Source organism: Psittacula echo (assembly GCF_963264785.1).
Source record: "Psittacula echo genome assembly, chromosome: 1".
NCBI lineage: Eukaryota > Metazoa > Chordata > Aves > Psittaciformes > Psittacidae > Psittacula > Psittacula echo.
Genome location: NC_137735.1, coordinates 7242665 through 7266623, shown reverse-complemented (window position 1 = coordinate 7266623; position 23959 = coordinate 7242665). Strand labels below are relative to the sequence as shown.

Sequence of the window (23959 nt, the reverse complement as noted above, 5' to 3'; positions counted from 1 at the left end):
TTCATTCATTTCCATGTCAACCTTTCCTGGTGTGTTTATATGTCTCAAATGTATGTCCCTTAGACATCATTTCCCTCAGAAAACTTAACTTAGTTGCTGATATTCTCTAAGTAATTCTTTGAATTTCCGCACATCTTTCTGTTGCTGTATTCCCTGGTGTGAGGCACACTTGTTTAAGAGGAGACACCATCAATTCCCTTTTCCAGGACAAGGATCCTGCTGCTTCAGCCTGGTGTCACTGGTGTCAATGTATATGTTTTATTTCTAGTGTGCTGTCATATCTGGTTTTGTTTCTGCTTTTTTCCTTATACTGTTTTTAACATATCTGAAAAGCCTTTGCTGCAGTAACAGCCTGCAGAGCAGTTCTTTCACATGTGTGGTTGAGCTACATCTGAAATTGTGTTTCAGCTCGAATGAGAGGAAAAAAATATGCAAGAAAGTTTGAAATGTTTCCAGACCTAATAAAATCACCTACTTACCTCTCTGAATGGCCCTAAATGTGTTTCAGCATCTAACAGATGGACAGGCTTACTTGAGATGAATTAATTACTGTCTGTTACAGAAGTAGAGAAGAAAAACAAGCAAGTCAGTTTCTATATAAAAATTATTCAGTCATGTGCTTGTCTTATCAAAGATCTGATAGATTGTGGATGTAATTGCTGTGGTATTCATCCACAGGAATTAATAATACAACTTTGACAACAAGGCATTACACTTAAATGACTTTTCCAGTTACACATTGCTGTCAAATAACTCAAGCTTACAACACAAACTCTTTACTTCTGGAAGCTGAAAATAGCCTGGTGTTACATAGTACTCATTTAAATGAGTATGCAACACACCAGAAACATCTTCACAGTCAAAAGAATTGCCTTCAAAATATGACTTTCAAGAAGTTAGTCACGAAGTTGCTTTCTTAAATCTATACCCTTGTAATTAATGCACCTCATTGAAACACAGAGTGTTTATTGCACTCGCAGTCATAGCGTCTGCACATAAATAATAGACAATCACCTGCAGTGTTTAAAAATGAAAGTGCATACCTCTCTTTTGAAACGCAAGCTCACATCCTCTGTGCACATTTGCTGGAGATGGCTGTCCTGTTGGCATTCCTTTTTTTTTTCCATATTACACGAATTCCAGACTGAGATTAGAAAAAAATGTCATTCGTTATTGATTCCCTTAAGTGAATTTTGTGTGTGTTGCTTTTAAGTGACTGACTGAAAGCTACAGAGAAATAAAGGGATAATCAGATTGCTAATATGTGCATAAAGCGACATAAAATGCTAGGTTTGGGGTTTAGTTTTAAAAAGCAAGCTCTTTGTGTGCATCATTAAATATAAATCATGTTTTAAGTATATTAAAAGGCTAGAAAAATCTGATTGTAAAGGTGCACATCTGTCACAGTTATTAACCGTTTTATCTAGCCATTTATTGTTTCTATTTCTCTTCTTACAGTAGAATATTAATAATTTCAGGGAAAATTAAGTTTTAAAGTCAGGTTGGAAAACTTCCACTGTTTCTTTCTGTGCATGTATGTGAATAGGCACAACATTTTAATACTGACCTGTTCTCACAAACTGCTATGTGTTAATGACGAACAAGAATGTCGTCTTAGAAGGCGTGGAAATAAGGCTGTACTAGACTTTACGTTTGAACACTTCAGGCACTTGGGCTGTGATACACTCTTTTCTATTATAGATCACTGCAAGAGGCTTCCTGTCCCTAGTTTCAGACTCAAATGTGTATTTACAACCACCTTCAAAAGACTGTTGCCCTTAGGTCATGTTTCTCTGCTAGTGGCGTCTTCCTACGTCTGTAGTTTTGCCTCAGTTTATTACTTTATTATTTAGACTTGTCAGCGTCAGAAGTGATGCAGCACTGAGAGGCTGTGAAGGGAATGTATTGCACACAAAATAAATGATTCTCGTCATCTCTTACTAAGGCCCTTTCTCTAGTTCTCGGCAATGTCACTGTTTCTGTACTTTCTCGTTAATGTGTGTCTGAGATCATCTCATATCTCAACCACAGCTATGTTTCTCTATTTTTGTCTTGAAATCATGGTCTCTTCAGCAGTGGGTTGCTTAAATTTATCACTTTGCTGCTGTAAATGCTAACTCCAGACCTTCTTCACATCTGTTCCTGGGCTTTTCTCTCATTTTGCCAAAGAGAAACACTAGCTCTTGCCTATCTCTGTGCTAGGGAATGTCATAGTCATTCCCTCCAAACCTTCAGCTTCCTTATCCACTGGTCTAGCCAAGTTTTATGACTCACTTGCCTTCTTCTTTCCATCACCCACTCTCTTTTCTTTGCCTCCTCTCATGCATATTCCTGCTTTGACACTTGGTCTGTCCTGCTTAATCCTATTACTCTATGCTCCTCCTTTAAAGTTAACCCCATCTCTCATCCTCTGCTTGTATTGAGCTTGAAGATAAGCAGAGACTCAACAGCATAATACCTCCTTCATCTGCTTGTAGGATACCATCCATCATTGTTTTGTTGTTTGGTTAGCCTCTGAGTTCCTTAGGGCAGAGCCTGTGTTTCTTTCTGTCTTTATGAAGTGTGTGATTCTTTGAGCCTTACATAAATAATAATATCACATCATTAAACGGCTGTCTTTGCCACTTTAAATCTTTATTACTATCCAGTGTCCTATATTTCAAGTGATGCATCACAAGTGTGGATAATAAGGCCTGCACTGAGGGGGGGAAAAAAGCTGCCTTTTCACCTTATATCTAGACATTTAGTGTTTTTCTTTCAAGAGGAGAAAATTTATGAGCAGCCTGTAAGAACTTGGATGATAGGTACCTGGACCTGGTTCTGCTGTAATGATGATTTTATAGCAGTGAAGGCACTGAAGTCACACTCCCTTCCTTTTCCTTCACAGTTACAAATGCTGATGACTAATAGCTAATGCATTTCCTCACTCAAGAGAGGTGAAATTCCTCCAAATACATTTGTCTCCACAGCACAATGAATGTCATTGCTCAGTTTGTCTTTCCTCACCTGCTCTGTTCTCTCAACAGTCCCACATTAAACTACATGTTGGCCAAAATACCAGTCTTCATTTTCAGACAATATTAAGGCTTGAGAGTTGGGTGGTATTACCGTGCAATAAATGATGTACTCTTAGTGGTCTCACTAGCTCTGTTAATGTGCTCAGCAGGAAATACAGCAAAATGGCTCTCTCCACATTTCAGAGTTCTGCAAGAGGGAGGAAAAATTACCCAGATTCTCCATTACTGTTGCATAGGCAGGAAAGAGCTGCTAAGTGAAAGCACTTTTTCCTTCCCTGGAAGTCTGCAGGCAGGTCATCAACATTTCCACAGTGTCAAGGGAATTTTATAGAACTTTGTAATACCAGCATGGGATGCGCATTCTTTGCCAAAGAGCTGAGCAGGGGTCATTGACAGCTGCAGCTACTATACTGTCACCCTCAAATCAGGTCATTGGCAAGGTCAAGGTCAGAGGCACCTACAAGCTGCGGAACTTGGGATGGAGTAGATGGGTTGGATTGTTACAGGAGACCCAGGCATTTTTCAGTCCCTCTTCACACTTCTGCTATCATTGAAATGATGCATGGGCTTTGCTAAGACTAGCTTTGAAGTCTGTGCTTGTGTTCTTGTCTGCTTCTTTTTCCAGTTGTATGCCATATTTTCTACATTCTTCCCACTCTACAGACTGAGAAGTTAATGTTGTAAACTTCAGAATTTACCTTCCCTGGAAGCAGCCATGACTATTCATAGCAATTGTAAATGCTTTTAAGATAGACTTGTCCTTCAGGTGGGATGCTTTGTGTACTCATCTGTTCTTGATGTGCTGAGGTAGCTTTTGAGCCCTCCTTCATGCCTGAGAGTTCTGTAGTTTTTCAGGAAAGGAAGAAAACTGTTGTAGGTTCGTGGTTGTCCTATCTTGTCAAACTGTAGCTTAGAAAGGAATTGGCAAATAACTTGCCCACCTCCGTATTTTTATGATGACTAAGACTAAATACGAATTGCCAGTTGCAAAGTTTTATCCCATAAAGTAATTGTAGTAGAACAGTTCTGGCATGTGGTTTCTAAGTGTTTCAGAAAGAAAGCTTGTGCACACTGAAGGCTTTGGTTTGTTAGCCTGGTGCAATGAATAGAAAGTGTAGCTTTAACTGGAGAGTCTGTTGTAAGAGATTTCACTGTCGTGAATCTCCTCAGGTATTAGTATTGTAAAGAGTATAAAGAAGAACAGACGACAGTGGTGCATGTGAAAAATGAATGGAGCTGCAGTAAAAGCTATATGTTTTGTTTTAAAAAAACAGTTTACAGTTGTGTGACTGATTCCTTGAGCCGTGAACATGCCAAAAATCTGGAAAATAATAGTGTGTTTGTGCTGAAAATGGTCTCATTCAAGTTTATAAAAATCAGTTTGGAAAGCAAACAAATAGCATGGACACAAGTATTGAAAGAAAAGATTTTGAGGAGTGTTTTAACTGGGTGTCCTCAAAGAAAAGCAGACAGCCCCCATCAGATTGACATTCTCCTTAATATTCCAAGCACATCAGTCACTAAGCACTGCAGAACTGTTGTGCTCAGGTTAAATGATCAACAAAAAAACCTTTCTTCCTGTGGCTTCCTAAGTGTATTCAAGGAGAAACTGAAAAGCAGAGGGAAATCCCTTCAAGCACAATTGGAAAGAGATGGGACTTCCCTCTGTTGATTCAGTTTTGAACAAACGCGGATGTTATAAAAGAAAACTTGTTGACTTTTTATTTTTCATGTGAGATGTGATTATTATGGTGTGTCGAGTGATGCTTTTGGAGTGTCTTTATCAAACATTTCTAATACTCTAAATTGAGTATCTAGTGTGTAGACTTCTGACCTGAAAAGTATGTTAGATCTAGTTCCTCACTACCCATGCTCACTGGATGTACTTGCTCACTTTTCCTGCCCTCTGTGTTTTACTGGTAGTTAGTCAAAGGGATATACACACCTCCTGATGGCATGTGGCATTGAGTCATGCCCATACTGCAGTTTCAGGCACAACTCTGAAATACTACAGTAAGGAAAGTGGAACAGGGGAAAACAAAGGCCAATGTGAATACCAAATGGTACCCCACTATTGTTCAGCTAGGCACCATATGAGGGACTGTATTTATTCATCATTTAGGTAGAAGGATACAGCATTTTTTAAAGCCTTAGGTGACAGGATTCTTGTAGGCATTTTAATGCTGAAAGGGTGTTACTCAAAATGAAAGAAAATGCTAGTTCAGAAAGGAGATTGCACACATTGAGAATGGTTGAGCTTCAGATTAAACAAATTCTCTTTTATTGCATCCATTTTTGAGGATTAATTTTATAGCTTTTTATTAAAGCCAGCTGGTCTGACATGGTAAGGATAAGTCCTTGGCAGGCTGGGTTCACAAGCAGTAGTGTTTTACCATAAACAGGCCCAGCAGGCAAGCCCTTGTATTACACAGATTATTGCAGATTACGTGTCATCTTCTGGCATTTCGCATCTCCAGTTGCAGAAGGTGCTTTGTTTTGAACAGGGTAGTGTGAAACAGCCCAGATGTAATGTTTCTGATCTCAGCGATGATTTCAAGTGGGATGGGAGCCACCTCTTTTTTTATCATCTTCCAGTTACTGTACAAAACAGTATGGTTTGGTACAAGTATTTGCAATAGGAAGGAGGAGGCTACCTTACACCAGCTGCTTCACATCTGTTCTCATTGCATGTTTATCTTGTTCCAGGGCGTGTTGGGCAAGCAGTAGCGCTACGTGCCAAAGCCTTTGGCTTCAGTGTGCTTTTCTATGACCCATACCTCTCAGATGGCATGGAGCGTGCTCTGGGACTGCAGCGGGTGAGCACTTTGCAGGACCTGCTGTTCCACAGTGACTGTGTTACCCTGCACTGCAACTTGAATGAACATAATCATCATCTTATCAATGACTTCACCATAAAGCAGGTAATAATCTCTGTGGGCTCCCTCCGCACCGGTGCTGGTTGCTGACACTGTGTAGCATTTATTTGTTTAAACAGGCAGATAGTAATTTGAAAGAAATTTCTTTCCCTTTTGCTGCTCAGATCAAGCAGGTTTATAACTGATGAGGGAATAGCTGGTGGCTCATTTATTGTTGCTTTTATTGTCTTTTTTGCTCAGTAACATCGCGTTGTGGAAATAATTTGCTCTTCTTAATGTTGCTCAGATTGCATTTATGTAAAAGCACTTTTTCCATGTCTTCTAGTAGCTACTTCTTTTACCTTTTACAGGTAGCAATTCTGCCTTTCACCCTTGATCCTCAGTTTGAGTTCTTAGATGCAATTTAAAGATTATGACTAAATGGCTCCCCCCTGTGCTCAGTCCTGATGCTCACAGAGCACTTCGTGGATGGATTGCATTTGCAGCATTGCATTACTTGGAAAGATAATGTTTCTTGGAATTAGTACTAACCTCTCCCCTAAGTTTTAGGTAATAGTAAAATAATTTCAAAACCTGGATGTAGTAACTGCTCCATTATTGCCTAATATCATAGTAAGCTTTTTCATTAAATGTCTAGCTTCTGACTCCAATCTCAGTGTAGGTAACAAATACGGTGCTGAGATGTCAGAATGTACATATATATATAGTGTATAGGAAAGAAACTCTTAAGATATAGTAGTTGATCTTGCTGTTGTTTATGTCCGCAGTATTTGTATGCGTTGGTAACAGTGACAGTTGCACTCTTGCAGTAAAACCATTGCTTAGCTTCTGAGAAATAGTTTGTACCTACTGTTCTTGAACTTCAAGAGAACTGAAGCAATTACTGAACATGTTCCACAGTCATGTAGGAACATGGCAGAAAAATGTTAATATAACACATTTCTTGATTGAGAGTTTAGGGATTTTGCAGGTCCATCCCAACATAAAATCAGGGTTTTAGTTTTAAAACTCTTAAAATATTAAGAAGTTTAATATACAGATCTCTAAGAGAACTGAGTTTTGTCACCCTGCCCTGAACACTCTTTTTTGTTGTGTGCTCAAGTACATTTAATGGTTATTACATGGTTAATGTCTTTGCAAGCAGACATCTAGAGCCAAACAGAACCACGCTGCATTCAGTGGAACTGTCTGGAAGCTTAGCAGTGGTCATTCATTATACAGCCAACTGTGAAACTTGGGCCAGTGGGATCACAGGAAGTTTTTGGGTGGATGTGGATAAGCATGATGAGCTTTGGAGAGGGCTCAGTGCGTTAATCAGTGAAACAGACAAAACATGTTAAGGCTGAGAGATACACCGTCTGAAATGCAATGCGTATCGTAAAATCTGTACCAGAAGGGATATCTTAAGCACTTATGTTGCTATCTGTTACCCTTTGTGATTAAAGCAAGGTTTAAAATGTTAGGAGATAGTTCTTGCTTTGGATAAAAGTTTGGGTGACGCAGTCTGTATTATAGCAACTCGCATGAAAACCACTGAATTATAACACCTCTGACTGCTTAGTTTGTGTGGAGCAGATCTTCTGTATTTGTATGAAAAAAGCAGAATAGCTTTTTTAAGCTGACAGGTGTGAATTTGAACAGTATTCCATGCCACTTTCATCCAGTATTTCATGCTCATGTAATAACCAGTTTTGAAACAAAGTGGAGAGGAGTATGGTGCATCTCATTTCACTACATTCTCACCATGAGTTTTGTTTAGAGTCTGAAATTGCATAACCTTAAAATGTCTTTGAAAGTCTGGTGTCGGTCTTGTCTTCCAGTAACTTTTCCCTTTAATTAGTCAGCATTCTGTCTAGCCGTGCTGCTTGGCCTTGTAGCCCCAGAGTAGCTCAGAGAAGTGCTTCAAGCTTGTGTTTATTGAACCCATGGTAATCAAGTGCTCTGGAGAGGAGCAGAGGTCAGTTTCAGTTTTACAGATTTAAGAAAAAGACGGTAGTTTGAACACAATATGTTATTAAAGCAGCGATGCAGGTTTAGTGTAGGTGAATTAACAGCCATCAGCAGTTCTGGCCATGAAGCTCTTTCAAGCTTCCACCTATTGTTAAGGGTCAGCTCTAGCCACATCCACCCTTAAAGTCTGTCATGAGTCACGCAATTCGTTCCCATTAGAATGTATTTATGCAGCTATGCACTATTTGATTTGGACTTGCCTTAGTTCTAGCTTCAGAGTTTTGTAAATAGTGCTAAAATGAAAACTCAAGCGAGGTTATTAAGATTGGACAGAAAAGTTGAGCAGGTTTCACTTTGATTAAAAGTTTCAAGTCCTTCAAAGGGTGTATAAATACACTAAGCTATACTTAAATTATCCATTTGCAGGAGCACAGAAATAGCAAGTGTGCATGAGCTCCCACCAGCCTGTATGGCATGTCTGCACAGCGGGTGCAATTGTCACTTGGGTGAGCCCTCCTGTGCTAGTGCTGATCTAGTTCTCACAGCTGACTTAAGTAGTGGAGATGCAGTGATGGCTCCCATCAGGAACGTCTTGTTACTAGACCAACTTAAGATCATGCCCTCATTTCTTCATTGTTCTGCTTCCCAAGTTAATGAACATAAAAAGTATCCCTGAAAGAAGTATCCCTTAGTTCTGCTCCTGGAAGTGGACTTCGGGTTTGCTATACAGTCTAATAGATGGTTCTCCTATAAGCCCTAAGAGCCTGCAAATGAAGAGAGGCAGGGCCACGCTAAATCTAGTGAGTAAAATATGCTGGGGTTTTTGCTAATCACCTTACTGCAAGCATATACATGTTAATTGTTTAATATTTCCTATGATCTCGTGTAAAAAAAAATCTTGCAGCTGACTTTAATCCAAACCTTGTTCATGAATTTGGCATTTCGAATCAGTCTTTCAGAGCGAGGATCCATTTACATAAGCTTCAGTCTGATGTGTAGGTTTCAAGTAGTTGACTCAATGTCAAAATGTTTCGGGTTTCCTGTTCTTATGGTGAAAGATGGTGTCAGTACAAAATGGGATTTTTATCATTCATCTTCACCATGGTTCCTCCTCTTCGTATGCTTACATCCATGCACAGAAAGGCTTCTGTGATCAGAAGCTGTGTTTGAGACAGCTGGTGAAAGGCACAAAATATTAGGGCGGCTGGCAGCAGGAGGTAGTAACTTACTTTATTTCCGTCCCATCTCTCTTATTTAAACTGCCACTTTGTTTTCAAGTTGTGGATATATTATGGTGTAAATTCTTGTAGTTCTCCCCACATAGCATCATCTACAATGCTAATCTGCACAATGCACAGCACAGCTTCTCTCGTGGGCACACAGCGTTCTCAACCAAATTCATTTTCATGCCTTTTAATTGAATAATATGAGAATTCTTTAGACCTTTATTTGAAAAGTCTCACAGGGAGGAGGAAGCCGAAGTAACAAAAATAAATAAAACATAGATCTGCAGTGTTTTGGCAACTAAAGGGAAAAGTGTTTGAAAATCCAAAAGCATTGATTTTTCTGAAAAATTCATGTAGGCTTTTATTTGTGTTCGGAGTTGCAAGTTGAATACCACAGAATATGACTTTGTTTAAGAATGTGCTGTAGTTTCTGTCTCATGCAATTTCACAGTGAAATCAAAAGGCGTAAAATGATCTGTCACTTTCATATGCACAGTGGTATCTTTTGATCATGTTACTGCACAATATCTGAAACAACGCTTCTATTAAAAGACACTGCTTACAAGAAACAAGGTTATTAAGTGCTGTGAAATAGCATTTTATGTTAGAAGCATCACATTTTGTGGTGCTTTCCAATGGACAGGGAAGACAACTGTTACAGGTTAAACCAGCTGAATAGCCTTTGTTGTAATGGATGCTTCTTTTGAGTAAAAAAAATAATGCCACAACGATTTTATTTCATTTATTTTTATTTCATCATTCTTGTTTTTAACTTTCCCTAGATGAGACAAGGGGCTTTCCTGGTCAACACAGCTCGAGGTGGGTTAGTAGACGAAAAAGCACTTGCACAGGCCCTGAAGGAAGGAAGGATACGAGGGGCAGCCTTAGATGTACATGAGTCAGAACCATTCAGGTGCTTTTCCTTTTCTTTTCTTTTTATTTTGTTCACTTTCTTATTTTTAAGTCTTAGTGCATGATACAATCAACAGCAACAAGTAAACTGAGTTTTCCCTTCATTTGATAGCTAAATACTCCTTAGTAAAGCAACATGAATCTGTGCAGCATTGGACTAATGCAGATGTAGATGGAGCTTTTGTATGTGATCAGAAATGAAAAAAGTGACATCCAAGATTTAATTCCTTTCCTTAAAAATAAATAAATGAAAATCCAGTGGGTGTATTTAGCAGAAATAGCAGGGACTTGGGCTCAAATCCTCGACATGACTTTGTGTTATGCCTCCGAGGGGAGTCCTCTTTTGTCATTGATACAACTCTGGAGGCAACTAACGCTGATGTCTGAACAGACTTTCAGAGGCAGAGTTGAGATGTGGTGTGAGAAATAACTACCTTATGACACCTTTCTGGAGGAAAAGGCATGCTTTTGTCTAGATTGCCTCTGCAGGAAAGCCATACACGGCAAAAAAAGTTAAGAGAAAGATGTTCAGATTGCAGGTTTTGTTTTGGTTTACCTTTTATCAGGGGAGCAGTACCTCTGCTGTCATTAGCAGGGCTGGTAGCAGAACCCTTAGTTTTTGGATAACACTAAGAAGGCCAGTGGTTTAGGCAGAGATATACCACCCTCCAAAGTGGTGTTGGTATTACAGTAGCAGCAACAGAAACGAGCCTATTTGATATGTCCTTGAGTCTTGAACCTGACTTGTGAGTTATGAGACTGCTGTAGCTTGGTGCTTGCATGCGACAAGCCTTTTGTAGTTGTTCAGTCTGGGCAGGGAGGAATGTTAATTTTAACTGGAACAATCCACAGAAGTTTTTTGAAGAGGAACAGATTCAGGACTTGAAGGCAGGTTACAAGGAATGGAGAGAGGACACTCTCTTCTATTAGATGAACAGAAGCTTTAAAAAAACAGACTACCATCCTTTTAGGTAGAATTTTGATATCTACTGAGACACAATGCCACATCACAAATGTTTAATTTTATTTATGCATACCCTGCATTCATTTACTTCAGAATGTAGTCATTGCAATGCAGTAGTGCTGTGCAAAGCCATAGTCTTAACAGCTCAAGGGACTTTCAGCTACATTCATTCTTACCAATTCAGATCTCAGATCTGCACAAGCAGAACGTTGCAGCTATAGGAAGCCCCATTTACTGCATGAAGATGCCATCTGCAGAGATTCAGTTGCAGGATTACAGCCACAATTTCCTTTGGCTTCTGTGCTGCATGTCTATCTGATCGCAGCATGAAACTCTGTATTCAAGAGTTTTGCCAGATACTCTGATGTTTATTGAACTACAGATGAAATCTATCATGTTATGAATCATGACCGACTCTGAAAGCACGCTTTTGTCTTAAAATATTTGTTCTTCTGTTGTTACAGTTGACTGTAAAGATTATTAAAACTGGAAATAAATAGGAGGAACAAGTTTCCATTATTTTCAGTTTCTTTACTGTGTATCTGTAATGGCACTTTTACACAGATTCATTGCTTTCCCTGAAAACCAATCCGTAAAGTGAATTTCCTTCTTTCTGTGGAGCTTCTATTAAGGACAGGAAAGAAAAAATAGTTGAAAGTAACTATCCAACTGGATCTTGGGAGAACAGAGCAACTGTGATGAAATGGATAAATGGAGTGGCATCCTGAATTGATTTGGGGTCTTGCTTTATGCATTTCTGTATCAGAACTGGAGTGGCAGTGGCTGTAGATAGCAGTAAGTGCATTGGACAGAAGCTAATGTTGCTGCTATACTTAGGTTATACCCTTTGAGTCTATGAGAGGTGATTGTTGCTTATTTATAACATGAATAGTGTATTAAATTAACTGACTTAAAACCAAACCCAACAAGGAATAGAAATGCAATTCTTTTCTGTCGTAGAAATTAATCTATGTATGTACAAATCCATCTGGATCCTTCCTCTTATGCCCCCAATTTTTTTTTTTTGTCATTTGATCTTGTTTTAAATCTTCATTTAGCTTTAGTCAGGGCCCCTTGAAGGATGCACCAAACCTGATCTGTACCCCACATGCAGCCTGGTATAGTGAACAAGCCTCAATTGAGATGCGGGAGGAAGCAGCACGGGAGATCCGAAGGGCGATCACAGGTACTAACTCACCTTATTGGCTCCTTCAGTGTGTGTTTATTTTTAACAAACTTTCTCATTCTTGAAGGGTACTGAAATGAACCAGCCTTAGGGGTTTTTTTACAACTTACAGTGTTTGGAATGTAAAAATGAGCAAGTATACCAAGTCTGTTCTCAGAACTGGAACAGATTATTTTGGAGGTTCATTGCAGCTGCAAAGAGAAGGCAGGCACTGTAAAATAAGTACTTTTGCCATGCAACAGAAATGTGCTTATATGTGAAAAATCCACTTTTGGGGTTGTTTTTTTGTTATATGTAAATATTAGATATTGATGGATTTGACCACAAGTCATCCAGGCATTGCTGGTATATTTCATAGGTTTTCCTATATGCCCTCTTAGACTTGTCATGAGCAGTTCTGTTTCCTTTATTCTTTTCTTTTTGGCTTCTTTGTATTTTCCGAAGTTCATTCAAATTTGTCTTGGAAGGCAGTCTGGAATTTCAGTGTTTTTAAGGCTGTAATGTTCAGAGATAAAGCATCTAGAGCTTCATGCTGGTTCCACTAATGCTTATATCTCAACAAACACGTTCTCTATGCCAAAGAAGAGTTTTCAGTGTTTCATTGGGAGGGTACTCTGTTTCAGATGTTCTTCTCTTTAAAGCATTGCTAAAGACGTCTGACATTTTAAAGAGCAGAGTCTCTTTGTTATATAACTACCATGTAATTGTAAACTGTTCACATAAGAGAAAACAGTTATGTCTTGAATATGCACTGCTAATAAATAATATGAGAAGAGCGAGCCATTTGGCGCTGGTTTGAATCCCTTGTAGCCTAAAATAAAAGGAAGGATTTTCATACTGGAAAATGATTCATTAAGCACTAATGTTCTCTCTTTAGTAGGACTTTGCTGTTTTCCCCTTGGTAATATACACTGAATGCTCTGCAGACATGAAGGGCCATCTGTGTCACCTTGAGAGTAGTTCAGTGCCAACATGTTGCTCTGCTATACAAAAAGCACTAGCAGTAGCCTTTCCTTGTGCCTAAAGAGGCTGGGCAGTTTTGTTTTATATATAGCCTGTGCAGAGAGACGATTCTTCCAACCCTAACCATTCTATGATTCTATGATTCCCCTCTGGATGGTAATTAAAGGCACCTCTTAAACTCCAGATCTGAACTGCCCTTTACAGGACTATTTGTCTCTGGTTTAGAGGTAACCTAAAGAGCCCAACCATCCCTTTGCTGGAGCTGGTCCTTGCACTTATACTTCAGAAGTACTCTAGTCATGCATTCATTAAATTGTTGTGTAACTATCACCAGTGCTCCAATAGCTCTGGGAAAGATTGCACAAACCAGCAAACGATCCATACTTGGGTGATGATTGATGTGCAAATAAGCATTAATCGGGTAAGATCTGAAAACTGAGTAAGAGTCAGCTATATGGAGCTAGTTTTATGTGAAGTACTGTGCAATAGCCCAAACGTATGTGCCTAGGAAGGCAGACATATATTTTCCTTAAGCATGTGATTGTGCTATCAGCAATCTGTGTCACTGATTTGTATTGAAGCTGTCAGCACTTCGGTGTTTGCACATGGTTTGTAATAAGATCAAACTGAGACCAACATGAGGGAGGTGAGAATGACATTGAATTACAGTGAAACAAATGTAGGAAAGATACAGGAAGTATGGGATGAAGCTGGACATGTGAAAGCCATAGGGGGGGATAGAAGAGAGAGAGTGTAGAGGGAGAAAGTAATTGGAAAAAGGTGTGTAGTGAAGGAAAGCAGGCTATGGCTATCGTCTGATGATACAGATATTAAGTGTTATATTAAGATATTCTGCTGTTACCAAAAAGTCAATGATGTTCTGATGTATAAAATGAAAATAATAAACAGAAATTAAATATCTTTAAATATGTTTTTGAACATGAAAACATTCCAAGTATTAAATAAGGAGAACCACTGAAAACAGCAATGGAAAAAAATGGGAAGACAAGCATGGCAAGAGGAAAGACTGTTATTAGGAGGAGACTAGTAGAACGTGCCTACAGAAGTAAGCAAAATGAAGAATAAGAGGGGCAAGGTGGAAGACATGAGTGGAGTTTAAAAATACTTGGGTAAACAGCAGCTAAAGAAAGATACTATTTAAATTTATGGATGATTTTGGCAGAAGTTTAGCTGGATGTGTATTGCAGCTACATTTAGAAGATTTCTAATCAGGATAACAGTAGGAATTCACCTGTAACGGGGCATGTGCCTCATCTTGCCTGATACTGAGCTAAGAAACCTTTTTGGCTTATGCATAGGAGGAAGTGGGAAGCTTCAGTGACATAAGCGTAAGTCATGGAGTAACAAGTATTTGATGGTATCCACTAGACAAAAAGCAATTTTGTGAACAGGCTTTTTTAGAGCCGCATTATGGCCAGGCTGATGGATGGAAAGAGCAGGCAAAGAGTAGCGAAGTTCTTAATCAAATTTCCTTTTGGAAGTTGAAGACAAAAAGCCTGAATTCCTTTAAGGATGGGGCATGGTTAGATTTTGAAAGCATTTCTGGAGTACTGTTGCAAACAGAAGCAGAGGTAGAGCTTATTTCTACATCTGTGCAGTAAGATTAAACTTTAAAAGATATTTTAAAACAGATGTCAGAAGAAACACAACCCTCAATTCATCTCCCATTGAAATAGGTGGAAATACTCCTGTTGCCGTGAAGAAAATGTGTGTCATATCTGCTCATTTTTTGCAGGGCTGGGGATAGCTCTAGAGAGGCTTGTCCAGTATGTGCTGAATCAGGATGACAGATTTTCCAGTGTCTTAACACTTCATTTATATTTCAGAGATTAAGCAAAAGTTTTGAAGAAATGGAGAATTGTCTAGTGTAGTTTCGTTTTTTTGCAGGAATGAAATAGATGGTTGAGGATTAATACATTATAGTAAATAAATGTGAAGAGCAGTTGAAATAAAGAAGGAGAACATCAGGAGTACAGGAAGAAGGTCGGTCATATTAAATTTAAGGCAAAATTCCATTCAGAATCCTGCATTCTTCAATCATAGAATCGCAGAATCATAGAATAGTTTGGGTTGGAAAGGACCTTAACATCATCCAGCTCCAACCCCCTGCGATGGGCAGGGACACATCGCCATAGACCATGTCACCCAAGGCTCTGTCCAACCTGGCCTTGAACACTGCCAGGGATGGAGCGTTTACCATTTTCTTGGGCAGCCTGTTCAGTGCCTCAATAAGTGTTTTTATCGCTGTTACATACTGAGAGAAAAGGAGGAAAGTGAAGTTAACGCCGGAGCAGGAAGGTACATTACTAAATTTTAATGGCTGTCATGCTCTATATTCAAGTTTTGTCTTTGAAAACATGAATCTTTAATTATGGTTTTATTGAGACCCTGTATACAAAAAGACAAAGAGAAAAGGAGAAATAACAATCATACAGAGAATTTTAGCCATTATTAACTAAGTCCCAGACAAAGGGGAACAGTGATGATCAAAAATAAGCCCTTGGTGCAATTTTATGTGTTGATTTAAATATGTAAATATTTATAAATATTTTAACATAGACACATTCAGAGCATAAGGCATGCAATTTTATGGGGTTTTATTTCCTCTCCCTCGCTTCATCCTAGGTCGTATTCCAGACAGTCTGAAAAACTGTGTTAACAAAGATCACTTGACTGCAGCTACACATTGGGCCAGCATGGATCCCGGAGTTGTTCATCCAGAGCTTAATGGTGCTGCATACAGGTAAGCAGGCTGCAGGTGTAAAAGAAATAACCTCCTTAATTCAGAGGTAGGTTTTGAAGAACAAATAAAAGACCTTCCTGGTAATAAAGGAAATGGGTTTGGATTAGGCCCCAGCTATATTGTTTTCATAACTGTTGCATTCAGGAGAATGATCTCATTTTGCTAGTTAAAGTCAGGCAGTGCACAGCTATGTTTCCTTTTCTCATCTTTTTTTGTGTGGTAATAGCTGAAAAATACACAGTTTTTTGTATATTCAGTTAAAACAATTCTGGTCATTTCCAGTGAGTGCAGTGGAAGTTTCTGTTCCTTCTGCTGAAGGTAGTGATGCAGCAGGAGGTTACAAAAAGACTTTCAATAATAAACTATTGTTACGTGGTTTTGTTGGCTCCAGACACAAGAGAGAACAACTGACTCATTAGTGAATAAAGTGCAATAGCGGGTGGTGATTATGAAAAGATGTTTAAAACAGTGCTTTCTAAGTTACATGTTTAATTTTTAAACAAAAACATTTTGGGGGCTCAATCTGTGTATTCTCAATCAACTGTGAAAGCAACTCTTAATAATTAATAGAAAAGGGCAATATTTTACATCTAATATGTGCGTTCCTTAGTTACTTTGTTTGCTTGAGAGTCTTTTCTGACCTTTTATCCCTAGCAGCTGCTCCAGCAGCAGATTTTTCCTAGGAGCCAGCTTCATGCAGTTTTTATTTGTGAAAAATGTCTGCAATTTTTATCTTTCACTATGGTATTCACTCATAAATAGGATGAAAGTAGCTGAAAAAGCTACAAGCAGCTGCTTCCTTCTGTGCCCTGAGGGAAGGGACAGTGCAGTCCTTTGATTTTTTTTATACCTCTTTGTCCTAATCTTTCCACTGTCCTTCTTCATACGTCTCTCTTTGTCCTTCTTTAGGAGAGCTACTGCATACCTTTAATAGATACAGGATGGGATATTTGTGTTACCCCATTTAAGAACCCAGCTGTGCACTGCTGAGAAGTGAAGCAAAGCTCTTGTGTCCCAGTGGCTTCTGACAGTCTCATCCGAAAGCGATGGAGGGATGATGGGGGGGGAGCATCATCACCCCCTGCCATAATCTCATTATCAGTAGCCAGAAGCGTACCAAAGGGAAAGAATACCTTTGATTTGGTCAACATGTGTGTATCTCACATCACGGCAGGATATTTAGTTTTGGAAAAAGTACCAGTAGCCCTAAGTACCTGAAGAAGGATGTTCTTACTTGCTTAAATGAAAGCTACAGGCATGTATTCTTCTCCACACAGCATGTGGTTTCATTGACTTCAGTTTAGAGTACCTACATATAGCTGACTGCAATTGAGATTTAAAGGCAGGTATTGCTGAACTGCGGGTAGTAACTCCAACCCTGTCGTGGCAGTTGTTGGCAGGGTTGCATGCCCAAATAAAATGCAGTTGTTTGTTCTCATTCGTGAGGGGTGTTACAAGTCCAGCAGAAGCAAGCTTCACAGCTAGAAATGGATTTTAACTTAGGAATGGTTAATGATTTACATGGTAAAGACCACATGTATTTAATTTAAGCAGGATAAACACAGAATGGAACGCCTTTTTTTAGGCATTGTTTCAGTCAGTTTTTTCAATAGAGAAAATTAATCATAAATTCTGACTTCACAGTTGTTTTTAAATGCAAAATAAAACTAATTTTTGGAATTTTTACAGAGTAGTCAGACAACAAATAATAAAAGCTGCTTTTTAGAGGGGTGGTAGAATAGTGTTTTAAGTATGGGTGAAGGCATTTATTTTTTCATGTAGTATAAAATATGCAGAACTTGAAGCTTAGGCTATGAAGAAACTGGCTTCTGTAGCAATTGCTGATGGTTAATTCCTGCCTGGATTAAGTACAGAATTTGAGTTGATAGTTCAAAACATATTTTTCTATCTTTTGTTTGCAGTCTCAGATATTATGTTCAGCTAACAGAGCTCTGGAGTCTCTCAGGCAGTATGGTGTTTCAGATGTGTTAATAACTGTATCATAGTCATGTAATTGCATTAGAAGATAAGACCTGGGATAATAATTTATATGTTAAAAAATGCAAATAGCTCTTTCGGTGAACTTAAACTAATGAGGGTATCTTATTCTAGATGTATCATTCACTTGTATTTTGATGTAGGACAGGACACTTAAATTATCCGATGATATCACAAGCAAAGAACATTGAGCATTCATCAGCAGAATATAATCTGAATCATCTGAATATCATTGTATTCTGTGGAAAACAAAAGCATTTACTGTGTGAAACGCAAGGCGCCCTATCAACACAAAAGGTCAAGCGAATGGGACCTATCCCATGAGTAAAGATTAACGATATTCCTGAGAAGGAGCTATTTGTAGTAGTCTCAGTGAAGCAGCATAATGCACCCTGGGTTTGTGTTTTTACTGTTTATTTGTTGCTGAGTTGCCTGGTAAATAACCCCCTGCTATTTCCTGTGTCACAGAGCGTGCAGGTTATAGGCAAAGTGAAATTTGACAGCCAGCAAACAGTGATTGTGCAATTTATAGACACGTTGACATATCTTTCTGCCTTCTAACAGGTAGAAGATGAGAACATCTAGGTACTGGAAAGGTGCTTGGATGAGAATAGCCAGATGTTGGTAATTTGGGAGTTATTTCATGTTGAGGTGTTTCACTGATGATTTTCAGTCTGTAACGTAAGATAACAGCGTGCACTTCAAGCTGGTTTGGGACAGACTCAGTTTCTTGCGTAGAGCTTAACGTAGTTCAGGGTGCTTCTGTAGTTTAAACAAATACAGGAGATTAACATAAAAATAGTTACCTTTTAGTTGTAATTAAAAGGGCTACAGCATTTTTCTTCCTACATTAAGAAGAATATGTGGGGGAAAGCAACGAAAGTGTGAAGTAGTAGTAGAGGAGGTGAAACGGATCGCTCACTTCTGCTTTCACAAAAATTTAATGCAGTGGACATTTTACCTGGAAAACACTTTGACTTACTGCTGCCAGAGGAGGAAGATTGGGAGCAACTTTATAAGTGCTGGAGGGAATGTATTTGCTGGTTAAGAATAGAAAAGCAATAAATAGCAACTTAAAGGAAGGCTCTGTAGGATAGAAGTGCCCACGTGTAGGGGCTGATGAGTTTATACTTCTTTTCAGAGATACGATTTAAACAAAACTGATGATTAAATTCAAAAGGGACAAAAATTATGAAATGAGAATGGCAAATAGGATTAAGAGTTGTCAAGCAAAATACTGTGTCTGCAGGGAGTATGTTATCTGTAATTTGGCTGCAGCCACTGTGTAGCTTTAGGACAAGAAAAATGATTGTAGAGCTTTTCAGTGTTACTGAAAGTCTGTAGGAAGCCTGTATCTGAAGAGAGATGCTGTCAAATAGAATCCAAATTATTATAAGTTGGTGTCGAAGGGGAATAGTTTTATATACAGAAAGAATATTTGGAGTCAAAGGAGAATTACAGATGTGTAGTTTGAACTGTTTAGTGTGTTTATAAGGTAACGGTTAATGCTCCTGATTCAGCATCGTCCGTTTTCATGAGGGAAGTTTCTGACTTCCTTCTGAAGAAAAGGCAGTTGCAAAACTTGCTCTCTCCTTGATTCCTCTGAGCTCCCGTGTGCTGATGCTCAGAGAGTATGTTGTTAGAAAGTAGAGATTCTGTGTTGGAAAGAGTTGCTGTATTGGGCTTTTACATGGAAGTTTTTGCCATCTCGTGTTGTGGTTTTTTGCAGAGTACCTAGAGCTATTTCAAACTTAAATATGAATAAATCAAATAATACCCAGTCTGACAGTTTTCGTAGGAATTGAGGCAAATTTGATTAATAAGATTCAAATTGAGGTACTGAAACAAGCACCTAATTCCATTAGCAGCCGCAAATTAATTCTAAGGAACCTCTCTGGAGAAGGAATTAGCATAGGAAGCCCGTAAACATGTATACAGTTGGGAACAAAGTTATCTGGCCTACAAGTGGTGTGATCTTCCACATACTGATTGTCCATCCCCGGATACAGTCGGTGTTAATGATCTGTAGGAATCTTTCCAAAGATGTCCGGGCTAGTGTCTGGTGTCTTCTTCATCCCTGTGCAGTGGTGGATAGCCATGATGTTTCTGTGATGGAAGAAAAAAAGAACAAGCAAATGCGCTTTCATCTGTCTTTTTTTCCTCTTCTGAGTTTTGCATAAGTTCTGTTTTTCTGTCAGTTGGAGGGAACTTAGGATAGCAGCACAAACATTCATTACCCTTGAAAAGATGCTACTGGAGTGAAATTCCCTGGTGCATTCAGTGTTCAACTCTGATGAGGTGAAAATCCACAGCAGGATAATGTGGTGTTTAAAAAAGCTTGATAAGTCTACAAGTGCCTTCTCTCCCATTTAGTCCTATGTAAATCCTAGGGTAGCAGATGCCACAGTGAGTAAGTGGAAGGCTTGTGTGTTTAGGCTTTTAAATGGATAACACTCGTTAGGAAGCTTGGGTGAGCAGAATATAGCAGAAAAGAACAAGAGATGAGTGTGTGGCTTTATGATAGGGAAAGGGAGGCAAGGGGCCAGTGTTGAGTGGCCAGCATGAGGTAACTCGCAAACAGATATTGAAGTATTTAACTAAAGAGAAAACATACTCTTATTGAAAGTATTCATGGGTAGTTGTTGTTATAAGCATCACTGTTAAGTACCAGCGTTCATCAATTACATTTGAACTTCAGGATTGAAACTGTAGATTTGCAAAGTTTATTTTAGCCTAATAATATCAGAGCCATCATAAAATCGAGCTGAATCAGAGGGTGGGGTTTATTCTTGAATTCATTACTTAGGCCTCAGTGTTCTTCCAGATACAAGTAAGAAATCTTTAAAGCCGTCCATAGTTTTTGTGTTTGCATCTCTCTCTATTGCAGTCTACTTCATACACTTGTCCTCTGTATAACTAGAACTGGTTCTCTTTCAGGCAAGTACAGTGGCAAGTCTGATGCTGGGTAACTTTTGTTACTCAGGTGCAGTAGGCTTGAATTGTGTGGGTATCATTGCTCTTTTGGGGAGCCATCAGAGTGCTAAGACTGCAAGATTGGTTTAAAGAAATAATATTTTCAAACCACACCAATGAAATTGTATAATTTTTACAAGAGAATGGACCTGCAGGTCAACTTGAAGAGAAGTTACAGAGAACAGATAGGTATTGCATTGACCCAGCCTGAATTACTTCTTGTTGCGGTGTGTTTTGAGTGGAGCAGTACTTCCAGGTTGTTTCCTTTGTTATGTTGTCACTTGTGCAATTAGGTCTGAAGTCTGAAGATAGACTCTAGGAAACCTTTATTTTTCATTTGGGTAGGATACAGCATCTTTTGCTTTATTCATCAGCATCTGTGTATACTATCTCATCTGGAGCTTAACCAACTGCCTTTCTCGCTGGTCTGAAAACAAAAGAAGCATCTCTGTAGCTCTAGAAGGAGGCAAGATGGGCTTTCCAGTCAGTTATCTCTTGGGTTTCATGTATGTTCTCATTTTCTTCTCTCAGCAGGTATCCCCCAGGCGTTGTAAGCGTGGCTTCAACTGGCATACCTGCAGCAGTAGAAGGAATAGTCCCCAACCCTATGTCTTTATCACACGGCCTCCCTGCTGTAGCCCACCCGCCCCATGCTCCTTCCCCCGGCCAAACTGTCAAACCAGAAGCTGATAGAGACCACCCAAGCGACCAATTGTAGCCTATGAAAACAGCATTCCCAACATCAGAGATTTCAACTTCAGCGTGTGGAAAACAAAACAAAAACAAAACCCTGGATTTTGATTAAAGGCAAAACCATGAACTTACTGGAGGAGACGATTATTGGTTTAGAAACTGGTCCAATATACAGTATAAAAGGAAAAGGTGGGAGACAAAAAAGAAGATTTGGAAACATTTTTTCCTCCGTATAAATTGTAGTTTGTCCCTGTCCAGTGGACTGATTCACTGTTTCTGTGTCCTATGGGTTCTTTGTTAAGCAAGAGAAGTTAGTAGTTAATTATACCATGAATGTACTTGTCTGTGTACAGTTTTTAGAACATTAAAAAGGGTTTGTTTGCTTAGCTGTCAACAAGGAAAAACATAAGGGAGGCATTCAACAAACCAATTTTAAGATTAAAAATCCTTTCTTTTATATTTTCAAACATGCCCCAAAATGAGGCAGTCGGCAAACTTCTCAGGACAATGAATTTTTCCCATTTTTCTTTCTACGCCACACAGTGCATTGTTTTTTCTACCTGCTTGTCTTATTTTTTAGAATGATTTAGTAAACAAAAAGAAAACAGTTTTCTCCTCATTTTGGCATGAATTCCCTTATTTCCAAATGAAGAAAACCTTGCAAAAGAGATTTTGAGGAAAACAAAAGGTTTTGTATAAACGAGCATTGTGCTTTTTGTCACCAGTTAAGGTATATATTATTGGTGGGATGCGAAAAAGGCACTAGACTACTGAAAAGTAGCAGCATTTCATTGCCTACATTGATTCCTTCCTGGTAATGTGGTAGGCTAGCAATATTTTTTGGTTAAAATCATGTTTGTGACTGTAACCATTTGTATGAATTATTTTAAAGAAATAAAAATCCCAGACAAATATCATATGTGTAAAAATTTTTATTTCTAGTAACTGTTTTATTCAACTTTTATTAGGTTTCTTAGCTGTAATTTTTAAACCGATGCTGTCAAGTATTTCATTTCTAGCTTTACTTTGCTCTCTGTTGTTTGTAATAACTGTCTTGGAAGCTTGAAAAAAATAAAAGCAAAAAAAATAATTCTTTCCATACCATTTTTCCCTTTACATTTCGTAAATGTTGATCTTTTTTCCTGTGTTTCTAATGGAGTTTGAAATTAAGATGGATTTTGATTTGTTACACCGGCATCATCAGCTACAATATGGTAACAGCGTTTGTGCCAGCACTGTGGGCAGGGCAGAGGAGGTACAACAGCAACACAACAATAATAATAATAATAAATGTCTTTTGCCGAAGTCCAACATGAGAAGTGTCCATTGTTTTATTTGCTTTGGTGATGATGGAAGCGTGCAGCAGGACGTAATCGTGTTTGCTATATTTGAAGGAGTTTGTTTCTTTGAGCGCAGGCAGAAGTTAGATGTTAGCTTGATGCTGGTTTGACCTTTTCCTGTGCTCCTGGATAAGATGTCCTTCATCCCTACGCGGCTTAGAAAAGCGAGACAAAAGCTTAGCTGCTGCAGGAAGGAAATCCAGGATAGGAGAAAGTGAACGTGGACATAAACCTCCTCAGTGGTCTCTTGTTCATTGTTAGTCTGAACTAGTACTAAGGTTAGTAAGCTATTTTTATGGGATCTATGAAAACTTAACTGTCTCGCATTCCCACAAGTCTGCAGAGCAGCCTCAGTGTCTGCTAGGAAGTATTAGGAGGCTGCAAATCATGACAGACTGAAGCTTGTGAGACTGTACCCGAGGAGCACTGTATAAAGTGGGATTTTGTCTCCATGGAGGAGTGGAAGGTTTTTGCCTTGAACATTTAAAGCCCCAAATGTCATCCCTTACAATTTTATTGTTGGTAAACCCATTCCTGTGCCTTCCATGAAAGAAACCAGAAAACAGCCCTAAAGCTGCAAGTTATCCCAGCATTCCAACAACTTTATAGCCAAAAACTTGCAAAATCTCCTGCAGTTGAAGTAGGATTTCATATTTCGTTGGTAATTCATGTTGTAAGATACTTGTCAGGCTGAAGATGCTTCTTTAATGCATGAAACCAAACGTAACATCTGGCTGCAAATAATCACTGTCAGGCTCATTTGCAACCAAGAGGGTTTGTTTTTTTCCTTCTCTTGCATCATTTGGACATGGCTTATGTAAGCTTTGTTTCCAGTGAATCAATAAATTGATGAACTGGAACTGAAGGCACCAGTATTATTTATGTATGCGCATCTCGGGCTCAGTTCAAAAGGTTGCTGTCCTTCAACTGCATGTTTTTGGGTTGTCATCTGTGCTTGCTCAGGCACAAACTGAGGTTTGGAGCCTGAAATATGCACTGATGGTGTGATAGGGCACTGCCACCGTGGTGGTACATGCTCAGTATGTTTATGTTTGTGCTTGGTATGTATCTTGTGGTCTGGCAAGTAGGGAGTAGTC

General features: G+C 38.9%; 1 protein-coding gene across 4 annotated transcripts in view; it reads left to right on the top strand.

The window, feature by feature from the left end:
* The window catches only part of CTBP1 (C-terminal binding protein 1), a 69924-nt gene extending 48355 nt beyond the window's left edge, over window positions 1–21569 (top strand). For 3 of the 4 annotated variants that reach the window (XM_080638854.1, XM_080638856.1, XM_080638857.1), the window contains 5 exons: window positions 5724–5938; window positions 9852–9982; window positions 12004–12131; window positions 15741–15858; window positions 21361–21569. In XM_080638854.1, the coding sequence (XP_080494980.1) occupies window positions 5724–5938; window positions 9852–9982; window positions 12004–12131; window positions 15741–15858; window positions 21361–21547 (779 nt within the window). In that variant the 3' untranslated portion in view covers window positions 21548–21569. The remainder of the gene's footprint in view (window positions 1–5723; window positions 5939–9851; window positions 9983–12003; window positions 12132–15740; window positions 15859–21360) is intronic. The other variant, XM_080638855.1, reaches the window with a different exon arrangement.
* The last annotated feature ends 2390 nt before the right edge of the window (window positions 21570–23959 follow it).